Here is a 17,490-nt window from a genome sequence, read left to right as displayed (position 1 = left end):
AATATTTATTTTCAGACATACATATCTTAATAGGTTAAATAAAGCATTAAATCACTGTTTTAGCTAACAAATTGTCTTATTCTCCAAAATAAAAACAAACAAATGTATGTGCTATTTTATGAAAATTATTGGATATGCCATTTTATAAATACATATGTATATATTTTATTAAAATATTTTAAATGCATAGTTCTGAAAGTTTTATTCACTGGATTTACTTTGGTAACAAACCTGATGGCTAAATTGGGAAGGTTATTCAATATTGTGTTTGATTTTATGTAGAAAATTGCTATTAAAAATCAAACAATTTAATGTTGGAATTAAAATATAGTAAGCAATATACTAGTTAAACATGATATACAGTACAATTTAATTCAGATGTTTGATTAAACAGAGCTCACTTGCATGGTAGCTAATCGCGTAGTAGCTGTATCGAGGTCCAAAGAATCTGATGTCATCTGAGAGTGGGTATCGGAACTATCTCCACTATTTTGCAAAGAATTCGACACCAGAGAAACTTTTTCTTCATTTATGATGTTAGAAGTATTATCTAATTCAATAATACTCTTTTTCTGTAGCAAAGGACTGGGATAATCCCCATTTTCTCCGTTGGTTGCTGCGAGAAGTGAACTTTTGCTATGAGTTTTGATGATATCTTTGGGGGGTTGTTGTGACTTTTTAACATTTTCAGGAGTACTAGAATTATTCTTAATGGAAGCATTTTTTTCCTTCATTTCTTTTTCTTTAGTTTTTTTACCAAGGCCGGGGAATGACGGTAACTTTGATTTAGAATTTCTAAATGAAGTATTTCTTTGATTTGTATTCATTTCTGTCTCATTTTCCTCAGTTATAGAGTTCAATGCATCACCCGATTCAGCGGGGTTCGTTCCTCCCACTTGTATTGGAATATCATCTACAATTAAATATTTAAAATAAGTCATAGTATTTTTAAGTAAGTATAATTAGATAAATAAATAACACATAGTCTTATATAAAGCACAAATATTGTGTTTTTATATTTTTACGATGATATGGTATGATTATGGCGATATATAAATTTACACATATAAACACCAGTAGATTAAATCAATGCATATTATTTTAAAAACTGAATAATTAATACATATATTATATTTACATATGACTACGGGTGAGAAAACAATAAAAAAAACAAAAATGAAACTATTTTATATGGAGTATAAGCCTGATTGAAACTGATTTTTATTTTAATACCTGGGTGCTGCACAAAAGCCATGCAGAAAAGTATTAGAAAGAAATATAATTTGATTTCGTCATCTCATATTATCTGTAATCGGAGACATTATTTGTGCATTTATTGAAACTACAAAATGCAAATCAAAGCAATTAGGAGAAAGTTACAAAAATGTAGTTGAAAATGTAAAATTATTTTACCTGGCAATTTCTTTGTTCTAAACGATGCATTTGTTATCATTGACTTTGAAACTGTAACAGTTGTTGTGGCCGGAGACAGTGCAACACTTATGCCCATTGGACCGTCACATGGTTGACCTAAAATCAATTAATAAATCATTGAAAATCATTTTTCTGTATACTTTTCAAAAATAATTAATGGGATTGGTTTAATTTAAATCTCTGTATTATTTCATTGCTTGATTAATTCTCTGTATTATTTCATTGCTTGATTGCTTGACGCTTGATTAAGCGTAAATAAAAAAAATATTGTTATGTATCTCTCGATGTGTGTGGGTTTACCTAGTGAAAGAAACAAATGAAAAAAGGTACATAATTATTTCAAATTTAATAATAAATAAATAAATGTTGGCCCTTTAAATTTGGTCATTCCCAAATTTCCTTTTTTTGAGGGAAGAACATTAAACTGTGTTGTTCCAAGATTATTCAATAATTTCCCGGAGACCTTTTGTCAGATGGAATATCTTAAATAATAAAATACATTCTTGCTGATTGTATGTATGTATTACCTTTTTTAAAACTTATGTACTATCAAAATGAATTAATACTAGCATAAAGTCTTTATACTTACCGGGTAACTAAAAGAATATAAATTAAATAAACACTATCCAAAAATTAAATATACCTGATGGATTAGCTTGTAGGGAATTGGTCACAGCTCCTGAAACTAGCAATACATCAGGATAACCCTCGTACGAAGCTCTGGCCGCTATATCATGCACAGCCTCTAGAGCGAGAGTGTAGAACTCGTTGAACATTGCGAAATATGCTCCATGAACCAACTCCAAAAGTAATTGTGAGGAAACAGGAATTCTAGGTGGCAAACTGAGTCCCGATTTATGTTCTTGAGGCGTGCTGATAGGTTTCATATTTAAATTGCTAAAACCCTGAGTGACCAATCTGTGAATAAATGTTAGCATTAATAAATATTACAACAGAGATGGGGAATATTAAAAAAAAGGAATATGGAAGTCTAGGCGTTTTCAGGGTAATAAACAATAACACCGGATATTTGACTATTACTGTGGAGCTAATTTATTTAAATCTAAATGGATTTATAATACCAGTGTTAAACGTGAAATCTTCATATCTCAAAAGGATTTTAATTAGTAAAAATACAGCAGGTAAAAAGTATTTACCTGGAAGCAATAATACAGTGCTGTCTAAGTGCAGATTTAGGAAGCAGGCTCAGATGTCTGTTGAAAACAAAAAGTAATGCCGTCATCACTTTGGTGCGATTTTGGGCATTTAATGCTTCAACCTGTGGCAGAGGTCCCCAGTTCACCAACTTTGTGTTGCATTCTTCCCATCTCCTCAAAGAACTTTCTGTCAGGAAAGCAGGTCCCAAAGTAAGAGGCTAAAAATGCAAGATTTGTTATTTTACTACATATTTTGACAGTATAATTTTAAAAACTATTTTCTTAGTCTTTAAACATCCATTTAAGGATTTGGGATGTACCGTATTTTTCGGACCATAAGACACACTTTATAACTCTGAAGATTCAACCAAAAATTGGGGTGCGTCTTATGATCCGATGTATTGTATTGTCCGCAATATATGGAAAGCAGAAAAAAAAAACAAAAGAATTACTTTCTTTTGTACAAATTTTTTGTTCTATTATATATTAGTACTACCTAATGTGTTTTGCCAAGCTTCAGTTTTTTTCCCTTTAGTAGGACTTTTTACTAAAATAAACTATTTGTAAAAATGATTTTATGAAAAATAACACTTTAAAAATAGATCCCTACCTACATAATGATTGCTACAAAGTTTCAAATAGAAATCATTCTATACAAGAACCCTACTTAAACTAGAATTTATATTTCACTAAAAATAATTATAGATCATAAACATTTGTTTATATTATCATATTGTTATTCGTGTTGTTCTTATGTTTATTGTAAATTAATGTAACTTGTTTTTGGCCGATGTTATCATGTTTTGATAGAAAGCCCTAACAAAGGAAAAAAAAACATTTGCTTTTTATTAACATAGTGAGTTTCCATTTAACTCAAGATAACCAGGATATTATTAATATACTGACCTCATGATAAATGGAAGCCTGTGCTAATGATGGAAGTCTAAAAGAAAACACTTTTGGCTTTCCATTTTCATCCATTACTTCCAGATTATAGAGACCTAAAATCAGGAAAAAGGGTATTATTTTTTTTTCTTTATCAATTATGTTTTACAAATATTTTATTTATTTTAAAAAGATGTTGATCACAAAACCTATTGGTTTATAAACAACACATTATTTTTGTACACTTACCAATCAGTAATGTTTCAATACACTTATGGTCTATTTTATCTCCTTTAACAACAGCGTTAAGGTACATGTGAATGAATGACGGTAAAAATTGTAGAGCGAATCTTTGCAAACCACTCTCACGAGATCTATAAAACCCAAACAGTTGTGTGCAGATCTGTTCCAGCAGCTGTAAAATAGAGACAATCGAATTAAACTATCATTAATATTTTTTGTAACTTCATTTTACTTTTTTAACCCAGTTCATTAGTAAGACATCATGATACACCGTTTAATTCTATAGAAGTTTTTTTGGTAGCATTTTGGAATTATCTAAGTAGTAAATCTGATAAAAGAAAATTTTATTTAAACTTCATTCTTAACGATTATGTAACCAAGTGGATTGCTGTACAGGAATACAAAAAATGTATGATATACTCCAGGCTATGCAGTGAATTTAATACAAAATATATTTTTAATTTCTGCTTAATGCTTAGTGTAATTTTTCGTTTGTATACCTTTATTATTACTATGTTCCATTGCAAACCAGTAAATTCACAATTTGTTTGTCTTAGAACAGATTATTGTCTAGTTCAGTGACAAATAGTAAATTACAAATGCTAAAAAAATCTATAAATGTGTGAATTTTTGACTGTTTTTTTTCTTTCTTTTTGTTTCTCTTCTCTTCAATCTTTTATCACTAATTAATTTTAATGTACCGAAAAAGACAACTCGGCAAACCTACTAATACTGTGGCAACAATACTTCGACATCATATGGTAAAAATGCAGTCATCAATAGACTTCACACTCTATGCAATGAGTACCAGGACGTTGGTGACTCGTTTCACATGAAATTTAGTACACATAGAACGGCTCTTCTTCTTTATTTCGTTGGTAATAGTTCTAGGTAACTATTTGTCACTATTGTTAAGAATTGTTTTAAACTTCTTTATTAGTGTTTTTTTTTTTCCTTTTTTCGTTTCTTTTCTTGAATTAATTTATAAGCACAAAATATTTCTCTTCATCATTTTTTTTACATCATGATATATTTTTATACATAAATATAAACTATTTACCTAAATATTAGTTTGAAATAATAATACACATATTTAAATTAGTATTTCAAATTATCTCTTTTTTTATCGATAATTCTATAACTGGTGATATTTTATTCTTTTATATAGTTTATCTTTTTTAGACTTTCTTAATTTGTTAATTAATAATATTGTTTTAAATGCTCTATATTACTTATGATTATGCTTACATGTATGTATATTTAATTGTTTTTGTAAAAGGCACTAAATGCCGTTTATTTCAATAAAATAAAATAAAATAAAAATATATCAGTCTATAAAAGCAATGTAGGCATTGTTTGCATAAAAATATTTTTAAATCGATCATATTAAACAATCAAACTAACTCTTCAAACCATTTTAAGTATCGCGCTATTTGTTCTTTAACGCGAGTTAGTTTCATGTTCGTATTTTGGTCAGCCAATCAGCGAACGATGGAAGCAAACCTCGCATTGCTTTAAATGTTTAAGAAATACATACACACTCTTTCTTTGTTTATATTAAAATTTTATTTATAAACAAAAAAGGAAGTACACTTAAAAATATTAGAAATTAGAGAGGCTGTAAATAACAATTAAAATATTATTAATAATAAAATAAATTGAATTAATAGTTCTTTTTTGAATATGTTCCCCCTTCCTAAATCCACACATAAACCCTCAGTTTCTACCCTATCTCTTCTCCCTTAGCCACACCCACTCTACCCTCACTGTGTAAATTCTATATCATGTTATTTTGTATTTTGCTGAAAACAGTTGGTTATTAAATTATAAAAAATAAAGTGGAACATACAAAAAAACAAAGTTATTTCGTTGCAATTTTTGAACAATAATTAGATTAAGGTTAGTAATTTTCTCTGTGTCCGGGTGAATTAAAATGGCAGTTATATCTCTAAAGTGTAGCCAGAATCTTGGACCAGTGTTTTCGACTCAATGGCCACTTTCAGGTAAAAATCCTGAATCAAGTAGAGATAATTCCACCTTGTAGTGTAGTGGTTGGCATGTTCGCCTACCATGCTTGAGATCCCAGGTTCGATTCCTGGGAAGGTTAACATGAAATATTAATTAAAACGGTGAATCTATACAGCAATATTTCATGTTTCTGGACTGGCATTTGAAGCGTAAGTTTGATCACCTTATCATTATTATGTTAGGCCGTTGTACGTCTGGAATGGATCTGATTTGCTGTTTTGGACCTTCACCGAGCATTGTGTTTTAGACATTGTCATCTTAGTAAGTCTTATTAGCTTTTTAGGAATCCCCAATTTAACCATTGACTCGTACAGTTTCAACCACTTGATACTGTCATATGCCGCTTTGAAGTCAATAAACATGTAGTGGGTCTCAACGTTATACTCCAGCATTTTTTCCAGTATTTTTTTATTTTTCATTTATTTATTAAGGAAAAACAACAGTTGTTATATAAGAATATAAAAAATAAAACATACATCCAGTTAATACAAATATAATGAGAGAACATGTTACACAATAAAGAGAAAAATAATATATTATATAAGACATGAGAAAAAGAAGAAAAAAAAGAGCTCATAAGAAGGTTAAGGGATGAGGAAATAGAGCGGAGGAGAGGGATTTTCATAATATAGTTGACCAATTCAACATTTTGATATCATAATAAAATAAACATATTCAAAGGAACATAAACTTATTACACACTGACAAATGTTTCATTTTACAGTGTTTCAAAAGGTTTTTTTTTTGAAGTCACAAAAGTTTGTATTAAAAATATCTAAATGGGGACAAAGTAAATTAAATTTGGAGCAGCTACGATAAATAAACGAGTTTTGAACATATTTTTTTTTGGGCAATGAATTATAAAAAAATGAACTTGTGGTGTTGACTTTACGGGACAATTGATTGAAATACCCTCCAAGAGATATGGACTATCGATAAAATTGTTTAAAATTTTGAAGAGGAAAGACAGATCAGAAATGCTTCTACATTCAGTAAGGGAAGTTAAACTGTGAAAAGATGATGAGTCTTCATACGAGTCAAAATATGTATGTAACAGACGCGGCGGATCACTCCTTCTTCCGTAGCAATCGCGCCCGTCACTAGAACTGTATTTCTGTAGGTGCTGGTGTCAACGCAGAGTGGCCGGGCGTAGGCAGGCCTCAGCTGACGAACGATAAGCTCCGGGGGAGGTATCGCTGCTGTTAGAACTATTGTTTTAGAAACACTGAAGAATTTAAATGTGTTTTTAATTATGTAATTAAACCATCTCAACGAAAACTATATAAATATTATATCATAATTTCTCTATCCACATCCGACAGTGCATAGGGCAATGCAATACACCAAATTCAGAGGATGGAGGTAAGGTAATCAGTCTTACATTTTAGGTGCCACTCTGAAGACAATGAAATATTGCAGAGCAAAACCACCGTCAAAACAAATACTTCACATCAACCAGAAATCGAACCAGATATGATCTTGAGATATGTTACTAAAATCATTTTTTTCAAGTATGCTGTGATACAAAACACCATAAAGAAAAGCTTTCAAGACTTTGCATAACAACCCAAAAAAACATTATCATGTTATATTTGTTTCTATGTGAACGAGCTGAAAGACGTCTTACGATTAAATCAGCTATATCTACAACAGTAAGAAGTCATTATACCTATATGCAACCCGTGCACATAAATTCGGCGAACGAACATTCGCTGTCGCAAGCCCACCTGTCCTCTGAATCATTTGAACAAATCTTTAGCATGTAATGACATAATCTATTGTTTTACTTTCATTTGGGTTTGATTTAAATTTCATTTAACATTGCATAGACCTTTGTAAAGCGCCCTTGAGGTATTATACTATGAAAATGAACGTGTATAAGTTGTCGATAGTAATAATAATAATTTAAAGCCTTGTAATAGACAGAATACCTCAGGGTGTTTGATTCTTTCATCTAAAACAGTGTAAATGGCTTCAACTACATCTTGGCTTTGGTCATGCTCAGCTGCAAAACTATGCAATTCCACGGGATCTAAGGCTGCCCAGTCAGCCAACCATTCTTCAACCACCTGCTCTGCCATTGAGCTACCGCAGGAATCTCTAAAATATAGTTTCAACACAATACATACATGATCTATAAAATGCACAATGTTGGTTCAACAAGTGACATCATAATATTGTAATAAACTACAAGGCTGAATTAATTAAAGAAACTGTCCTTATAAATGGGCATATACTTATTTTTTTATGTTAAAATAGTAATAGTACAAACCGTGACATTGTGAAGTGATTCTTAATACCCGATCCTAACGTATACGTATATAATAAGTACAGCAAAATAAATTATGGCGATATTTACAAAATCATAATAAACCGTTTAAACACAACAATTGCAGTAAAATATAATTACACGATATAATTAAATAGAATAATCGTGACAAACAACACTCACAAGCAACTTTGACACATTTGACGATTTGACAAGTGATAATAAAAAAAATAAGCTCTTCGCACCCTTACGGCTCGAGAAAACAAATTCCAAGAAATATTTCAAATTCATTTTACAAAGCAAAAGTTACTTTATAGCTTCCGCACAGTAGACTTAAAAACTATAATAGAATGCATGTTCAAAAATTACGAATGTTGTTATTTGCTATTGATCGTACTTACCTACCTAATAACTTAGAATTTAGTAAATATCTATGGTGATGTTATTCTGAAAATCGGGAATGAAATGTCAACGGATACCGATTTTTTGGTTCTTTCGATCTGTTCGTTATCGGCCGACCTTAGTTTCGGATATGTCGGCGTGCTTTATTTAGGATAGGCGGATGTTTTGTTTAAATACATCCAGTCTCTTCTGTTTTACAACACTCAGCATTAAATAACACATCGTCCATTCAAAATCATGTTGACGTAGTAAGTGTATAATCTCGAATAAGGGCTTTTAGGTTATGGCTTACATGTTTTACATAACATTTATTTTGTAAATAATTTTGCATATACTACACATTATAGTGTATTTTACGTTAATTTTGGAAAAAGTGATATGCCGTGATTGTTGTTTATTTATATTGTTGATAGGTCGTAATGTACTCAACATGATGTCATTACCTTTATCAAGAAACTGTGTTCTATGTGGACGAGCTGCTTTAGTTAATTTTACCAGAATCAATACCACAAATGTAAGTTTTATTTTTAATTTTAATCCAATCCTTCTTTCTTTTCTCATTCTCGTGAGACAGATCAATTGAATTTGTAAGCTGTGTATTTTGAGCATTTAATCTTATTTAAATTTAATTTACAGCTCCATGGCGTAAAGTTGCAACCACTGTTAGTCGCATGGAGGACACCATTTAACAGAAATGTATTTCTAACTAATGGCTTGAAAGCTTCTAGCTATGAACCTCCATTATCGAAACCGTCTAAAAATGATGCCCAAGAAGATCTATGGCAAAAAACTCCTTTACTAGAAGCTGGGAAACTTCCACAATACTGTCTTATGCTATCTAAAATAAGACTTACATGTAAGTATGCTTTCTCTTTTTTAAATAAAAAATAAAGTGGATAAAATTAGAATAAAGATATTTATAAGGATGTACTTATCAATTTTTTTTTATTCATCAAAAAACCTTATTTGTAGCAATAAACAATATTTTTGCTGAAATGTTATTTAAATGTATTTACATACAATACTTAAGTACGTAATATATTAATTCTAATCATGCCTTTATAATATATTATAAAACTATGTATATAGTATAAAAACTGGCCTTTAATATGAAATATCTGAAAACAAACTAATTTTAATATGAAACAATTGATTAAAGGAAATTAATAAAAAAAAATACTAGTCTACTTAAAAAAATAAAATCACGATGAACTGTGCCGTTTAATTTTCAAAGTACACTGTATCTATATATTGATATCAAACGGCCAATAATATCAACATTGTTCAATTTATTAGTGAATCTGTCCAGTTTTTAAACTAGCGAAGGATATAATCATTATTATTACCATATTATCAGCCACGTGGCTGAATGTTAGAAGATGAATTAGGCTAAGCTAATTTAAGTTTTAGAAAATATAAATGATTATATTTTCTTAATTTTTATTTCAGCTTTGGTTGTAATAACGTCGATGGCGGGATATGCGCTAGCGCCGGCACCATTTGATCCTCTGACTTTTGCCCTGTGCTCTGTTGGTACCGGTTTAGTATCTTGCGCAGCCAACTCCATGAATCAGTTTTTTGAGGTGCCCTTTGATGCACAAATGTCAAGAACCAAAAACCGAGTATTAGTGCGTGGTTTGCTTTTGTAAGTAACTTCAATTTATTTTACTGACTGAGCTTTGTAACATGTAATGACAGATTAAATAAAAAAAAACTTTGCTTTTTCGTGTTTGATTTTCATAACAGAGTTATGCAACCATACTTTATTTTCGCATTGTTTATTTTTTAGACCTCATCATGCCGTGGCATTTGCGGCTTTAAGTGCCACTACAGGGTTGAGTCTTCTTTATTTTGGTGTAAATGGCTTGACGGCTTGTTTGGGAGCTGGAAATCTTATTCTTTACACCTGTGTTTATACACCTCTAAAACGCATGTCAATTATTAATACATGGATTGGTTCAATAGGTAAGTGGAATTTTTGAAATAATACATAGGTAACTCCTCTTTCTAAATATTTTAACAATTATTTATTTATGACATTGATATTAGTGCTTATGATCTACCCAAAGAGCCATTTACGAGTTATAAATAACTCACTATTAGAAAATGGAAATCAAGTTGCTGTAAAGTGGGGTTCAAACCTCGGACCTCTGATCCATGAGTCCGAAACACTTGCCACTGGACCACGACCCGGTTAACTTACATTTCAGTTATATATTGCCTACTTCAAGATGAAGTAAGCGTTAGTTTTAATGTGCTTGTTTTCAACAGTTGGTGCCATTCCTCCTTTAATGGGTTGGGCGGCATGTAATGGATCGTTGGGTGTTGGAGCTGGTCTGTTAGGTTTATTACTGTACTCCTGGCAATTTCCTCACTTTAATGCCCTCTCGTGGAACCTGAGACCCGACTATTCCAGAGCTGGATACAGAATGATGGCTGTTACAAATCCAGGTAAATTGCATGTCTTCAAAGAAATGAAAATAGTCTTATATATTGTTCTCTGTGTTTTTACAGTGTGGAATTGAACTTTTCAATAACTCTTCAACAAATTTTAATTAAATATGTCTTTTTCTATACAGCACTGTGCAGGAGAGTTGCATTTCGGCATACAGCCATCATCACTGCTGCCTGTTGCGCGGCTCCATTCTTGGATGTAACTAATACATGGTTTGCCTTGGAATCCTTGCCATTAAATGGATATTTTATGTACTTGGGTATGTTTATTTTTTAAACTTCATCAAATATTTGACATGTGCATATGTGTCAATATAATATTATAAAAGAAATAATATATATAATATGTAATTACAGTAAAATTATTCCAAACCTTGATGGTAAGTACAAGTTCCTAAAAAAATGCTACACATACTCGATTTCTTGTAAGGTTAGCAGTTAGTTACCCGGCATTTGTATTTCATTTATGATTCACACTTTGTCTTAAGCTTTTAATTCATCCAGTCAATCAATATTCATATTTTACAGGTTGGCAGTTTAACAAAAAATCAGATAGCAATAGTTCAAGAAAACTCTTCAGGTTTTCTCTTATTCATCTTCCTGCATTGATGTTTCTATTCCTGGTAAATAAAAAACACTGGAGCTCAAGTGCCGATGTTCCGGAATCTGCATCAAAGGAAGTTATTTCTTCGCAAGGAATCATAAATCCAGAGAAGAAATTCAAGTCCATCTTACCCCGAGGGCCCATAGTGACGGCTCAGGATGATTTACTCATTTCGGGGACGGAGGAAATAGTTTCCAAGCATTCAAATGTTATGCTTTGAATCTTTTGTGATTTTAGTGGAATGTAGGCAACAGTTTGTGCATGAATTTTATCTATTACAATATGTTTCTACACTAATGCAAAATTGAAATCTGGCTCAGTGGATTAAAAAATATTCAACATCAACAGTATTATTTTCAAATTAATTATAAATAATTTGCGTTTTTATGTTTGATAACTCAACTTGTTACCATTTTTAGTAATAATACCTATGAATCAACTACATATATTCAATTTCATTACTTTTCCTTTATATCTACAACATAAAACAAATGTTCAAAATAATATGTGAAATATTTATTTTTGTCTAGGAAGCATTTTTTATTAATGAATGACTTTATTTAATGTATCAACTACAAACAATTAATTTATCCCTCGCATATGTGATTATCGTTTTTTAGTACTGTTTCTGGATGCCTTATAATATGTAACTAATGTGATGTTATGAAGAATAATTTAACCATCAGTAGTTAAATTTAAAAATTGAACTTATTTTCCATGTGTTATTCTTACATGACACACGCAGTGCACATGTAGATATACCACGGATGTATTAGCTGAAAATATTGCTATTTACAACCGCAGCTGACTAAAGTCAGAGACACGGTAAACCAGTAAATGCACGCCTTCATTGTTTGATTCTAAAACACTATACTACATAATATACCTAATAGGTTTTTAAAAACAAAAAAGTGTGGATTTTTCATGCCATTTAACATATTTTACAAAACATAACTGTTAGTATACTTTGTTGATTTTTTCTGGTAATTTTACAATTTATTTTGTAATATTATGCTCCCTAGTAATTATTTCCCATTATGTATGTGTACTTAATTTTATTTTCTTTAGAATCAATTTTCAGCTATAAGGTTATGCAGTTATTTATTTTATAAGGTGCATAAAGTGTATTAAATTAACATATTACAACAGAGATTAAGAACATTTAAGAAAAGGTAATATAGAAGTCTAGGCATCTACAGGGCTTATGACCTGTCAATGGCTGGTTTAAGTGGCCACTTTACACACTGTGTAACATTCACCATTCTGCCTATATTTGAACATCTATATTCCTTCAATTCTTTCATCTGTTGATGTTCGTGAAGTTAAAGAGCTGAAACCTTTATTTATGCGGGTGAGATTCATCTAATTGAATTATTTCACCTACATACTAAGCAACGCCAGAAAATGTTATTTTTTCAATTTCTATACTTCTTCATGGACCAGGTAATTTATCAACAATATTTTGAGTTTGTCCAAATTTTAAAAAAAAAAAATATTTTTTATTTTCAAAAATAGAATATCACCAATTGACACTATTCTATTCACTCATTTAGAACCTTTGCAATAATGCACCTTTTTTCAAAATGTATGTATCTAATTGAATATAAGCTATTTTTAAGCTTTGAAAGTAAAAATTCCATGTGCATTAAAATAATTCTTAATGTGAATCAGTCTACAATAAGGAATTTCCAAAATATTATTAAAATACACAGGAATTATCAAACAAATACTTATTTAATAACTAAAGAGGAAATACCAAATGCAGTTTCTTTGCAAAACCTGAAATTTGTATTTCAAAGTACATAAAAATGGATAAACCTTTACAAACTTCTAAAATTTACTTACATGTAACCAAATTATTTTCGTTGAATTTAAAGAGGATTATCATATGTATGTAAATTATTATGTAAATAAATCACTCTTATGATAGAAATCTATCTAATAAAACAAGCTGTTACCAGTGTGAAAATAAGCTGTTTACACTGTCTAAGTTCTATTGTTAAATACAATATTATATTATTTGTATTGTGTATGATGCGTTTGTCTTTCATAGCATAAAAACAGTCATGATATGGGTTGTTACCAGAGCCATTTTGTATAATCTGCTGTCAATATAATAATATGATAGAAAATTATGACATCGTTTGTCTACGTTGAACCTCGGATGGTTTAAGAGTAGATACTATCAGTTGATGCTTAAAATGCATTTAAACTGTGTATTATTGTAAAAGCAGCCAGAGGTAAATTCAGTTTGAAACCGAATCCAAGTTTTATCTGATTGATAGTTTATGTTTTGCCAAATGTCACAAAATAAAAAAAAAAAAGGAAATTCAAGAAAGACTTTTGAACCAGTTTTGTCAGTATATTATATTACAGTGAAACCTCTATCTATCGTTTTTAAAGGGACTTATTGAAATAAACTATGAATGCAGGAAAACAATGAATGCGGGAATAAGAGGTCAATACACAAGGAGATAAGATTGGGTAAAGATACCGCCCTGGCAATCTGCATTACCATTGGCAGGTTGGAATTCTAAAAAAGATACAAGTTTCAGGTGTAAATAAATGTATTTAAATAAAATTAGAAAGCAGAACAAAAATAAAAAGAAATAAAAATATTAAAGTTTAATGCATTGGAAATAATCTTTCATCGACGTTTTTTTTTTCTTGTTTTATTCCCGTAAGTCAACATTATATTTTCGGCTTTTCAAATAATATTTTTTTCGGCATCAGTTATTGAATGTGAGTAGTAGTATGTTTTTAATCTTTCGAAGATTGTGCATGCTTCTGAAAATGAAGGTACTGTCGGCGGCTCCTCTTCATCAATATCGACCTCTTCAGCTGTCTCCTTCAACCTTGCGTCACACAAGCTTTTGATAGTTTCTATCCCACACGTTGGGATATTGTCATCAAATGCGACAAAATTGTTGAAATTCGTCTGTGTATCAAGTCTTAGCCAATCATCTTGAGAAACCTTAACTTGTTCTACTTGTCATTAAATCTCTCTTTCTCTTTCAAACGCTCTGCGGATTAGAACATACACAAAGTATGTCAAGTACGCATCGTAATTCAAATGATGAATGCGGTAAAATGGTGGATAGAGAAACGATTGATGCGATCAATTTTTGTACGTTTTATATGAAATTATTTCGGAGTTGGAAGAAATAAATGACACATCCGGGAAAACGATTATTCGAGGAACGATAGATAGAGGTTTCACTGTATATACATGCATACTATACTATTATTTTTTTTGACAGATTGCATAAGAGGCTATGTACTAATTAGAAAATGTTATTGGTAAATAAAAGCATTCTAGAAATGGTTCAGTAGAAAAGGTAATATGTATCTACTTAAAAATCTATTATCATTGATTTGTAATATTTATCTTTATCATTCATTAAAAATACTGGAATACACAAAAATGACATAATATAAAATATCTTGCAAAATAATAATCTTACCCTAAATCAATTTAACTAGTAAAATTTTATTAATTGAAAGAAGGAAATAGAAATGGATATTGTAGAGTTAAAAGGCTTTGCAGTTTACTCGTGTAAACACAAACTATTTTGTATTATTTCTGTCTGTATCATCTTATGCAATCATATTTCCGCTAGCTGTATATTTCATTGAAAAAATATTTGTGGAACATTCTGCTATTGTTATTTTGTACATACATATTTTGTTTACAGTTGTAAATATATTTATTTTTGAATTAAACAATGTTGACTAGATTTTTCCTGTTTTTTTTTTATTGCTATCCTCGTTTAATGATTATTATAACAAACAACATAACGTTGCCTTAATTTGAATACAACGTATGTCACTAAATCATAACTTTACGTGAGAATAAAATGTTTATATATCAGTAATTTTGTATGGAATTTTAATGTTTTTTAAATATTTTTTTTACCAAATATTTTGTTAAGGTATGCATACTTTTAAAGTGTTTTATCCAAACAAATGTAAACTACTGTACTAATGACCACCTACTAAATTAAGCTGTATTCCCAGAAATATTTATCTTCTTTGAAATACGCGTTATTCGAAAAACGTGTTTTATCTCCTTTTTGTCAACAATTTCTTCTAACATATTACAACAGAGATGAAAATCCTTTAAGAGAAGTCTAGGCATCTACAGGGCTTATGACCTGTCAAAGGCTGGTTTGAGTGGCCACTTTACACACTGTGTAACATTCTGCCTATATTTGAACATCTATATTCCTTCAATTCTTTCATCTGTTGATTTTTGTGAAGTTAAAGAGCTGAAACCTTTATTTATGCGGATGAGATTCATCTAATTGAATTTTTTCACCTACATACTAGGCAACACCTGAAAATGTTATTTTTTCAATTTCTATACTTCTTCATGGACCAGGTGGATTTATCAACGGATTTATTGATTTATTTTTGTTAACAATGTCTTCGTTCAAATGACAAAGATAGGTGCTATTTTGCACGGTGAAAAATATTCATTCACAATATCGAGGCTTTACTGACAGAATGCATTGTCATTATAACAAGTTGCGGGATAATCGCATTTCAAGCTTTTTTGTTCTTTCAATGCATTATTTCTCCCACAATTTTCTTTTATTTTTTTTAAAGCTTTAAAAGAGTAATGTTTATTCTAGGCATTGCATAAAATTTGAAATCAACATCTTGCACCTATATTTAAAAATATTTTAATTATATGAAGACCGTTAATATATTTAAAATATTTTGAAATATGGGTGCAAGATGTTGATTTAAAATTTTATGCTATGCCTAGAATAAAGATTAATCGTTTAAACCTTTAAAAAAAAAAAAAATTGTGGGAGAAATAATGCATTAAATGAATAAAAAAGCTTTAAATGCGATTATCCCGCAATTTGTTTTAATGACAATGCATTCTGTCAGTAAAGCCTCAATATCAAATACAAAAAAAAGACTTACGTTTTATTCAGATTAAGACGACAATAGTAGCAATCAATCCTATCCTAGAAGCACTTATAAATATAAACTTTACTCCTTTAATAGCTGCATCACCTTTCTGGGTCTGAGTATAAAAAAATCGGCATGTTCTGGAGGGTTCTGGATTTTAAAAAACTATTTCTGGAAATAAGGGACCAATTAGCAAGAAGCACATGTGCGAACTGACCAACATATCCAAGATTCCTTAACTAAAAAGAGAATGGATTTTTATGCTTACTGTTTGCACAGGGGAAAATCAAAGAAAAATGTTAATTATGAATGAAAGAATTCGGAAAAAAATATTTTAATAATTATGATGCATTCTTAACATTACAGGGTAAGATTATGCAAAAAATTAAATCAGTATGATGATTAACAAAAAAGTTATTGGAAAGAGTTTGCTACCTGGGGGACACTAGAATACTAAATACCCCCCTTAAGTTCGGATGAGTTAAATATAAAATTATATAAAAAGGGATAGCAAATAACGATACACAAATACACATGCAAACATTAGTGTGAGAAAGAGAGATATTTATTTCCTCTGTCAGTGTTATTATTGATGTGCTTTTTAATAATTATGAAAAATGTACTTAAAATCAACAAGTTTTTCTGAATTATTATGCTGTGTCACATTCACACTCTTTTCCGACGTTTCGGATATTATAGCATGCATTATCAATTAAGTGTTTTAGGAATGGAGTTGCAGCTACGTGTCAGCGCATTTAGTACAAAGAACTAAACAAATCTACATATCTCACTCTTTACAAGTAATAAAAAAGGGGAGTAATCTCTTTCTTATTGATATGATGTATAATCAAAAAGACAGTTAAATAGTGTGAAGAAAATGACATTTTAATTCGTGGGCCTTCTGTGCCTTCATTCTTTATCGGATTTTTGCTGTGAGCAGACGTGATGCTATGCAGAATATTATGCTGCCATGTGTGATGAAAAAATGCTTTAATTGCTTTGCACATGAATAAGTGGATAATTAGTTTTATTTTTATTGACATTTTTCAAAATTTGGCAGCTTCCAGCAAGTATATCTATTGCATGTCTCT

General features: G+C 30.3%; 2 protein-coding genes across 4 annotated transcripts; one reads left to right on the top strand and one right to left on the bottom strand.

Annotated features, from left to right (window-relative positions):
• Positions 1-235: 235 nt before the first annotated feature.
• Hyccin (PI4KA lipid kinase complex subunit hyccin) lies at positions 236-8,376 on the bottom strand. 2 transcript variants are annotated; one of them, XM_088224846.1, is made up of 8 exons: positions 8,020-8,376; positions 7,679-7,847; positions 3,726-3,891; positions 3,498-3,592; positions 2,592-2,809; positions 2,078-2,352; positions 1,414-1,530; positions 236-913 (listed from the first exon to the last, which is right to left on the bottom strand). In XM_088224846.1, the coding sequence occupies exons 1-8, from the start codon at positions 8,025-8,027 to the stop codon at positions 387-389; spliced, it is 1,575 nt and encodes a 524-aa protein (XP_088080972.1). In that variant the 5' UTR covers positions 8,028-8,376; the 3' UTR covers positions 236-386. The 2 variants fall into 2 exon arrangements, with proteins under 2 accessions (XP_088080972.1, XP_088080973.1); XM_088224847.1 differs by lacking the exons at positions 7,679-7,847; positions 8,020-8,376 and adding an exon at positions 4,403-4,427 and having other exon boundaries at positions 3,726-4,321.
• A 78-nt stretch (positions 8,377-8,454) lies between these two features.
• Cox10 (Cytochrome c oxidase assembly factor 10) lies at positions 8,455-11,920 on the top strand. Of its 2 annotated transcripts, XM_088224843.1 has the most exons (8): positions 8,455-8,666; positions 8,832-8,932; positions 9,055-9,274; positions 9,868-10,063; positions 10,208-10,383; positions 10,690-10,869; positions 10,998-11,132; positions 11,401-11,920. In XM_088224843.1, exons 2-8 carry the CDS (start codon positions 8,849-8,851, stop codon positions 11,694-11,696), a joined length of 1,287 nt encoding a protein of 428 aa, XP_088080969.1. In that variant the 5' UTR covers positions 8,455-8,666; positions 8,832-8,848; the 3' UTR covers positions 11,697-11,920. The 2 variants fall into 2 exon arrangements, with proteins under 2 accessions (XP_088080969.1, XP_088080971.1); XM_088224845.1 differs by having other exon boundaries at positions 8,461-8,932.
• Positions 11,921-17,490: the final 5,570 nt, after the last annotated feature.

The sequence above is a fragment of the Micrasema longulum genome, unplaced genomic scaffold (assembly GCF_059751315.1).
Source record: "Micrasema longulum isolate JH-2025_06_02 unplaced genomic scaffold, ASM5975131v1 h1tg000311l, whole genome shotgun sequence".
Taxonomy (NCBI): Eukaryota; Metazoa; Arthropoda; class Insecta; order Trichoptera; family Brachycentridae; genus Micrasema; species Micrasema longulum.
This window is presented reverse-complemented; position numbering and strand designations above follow the sequence as displayed.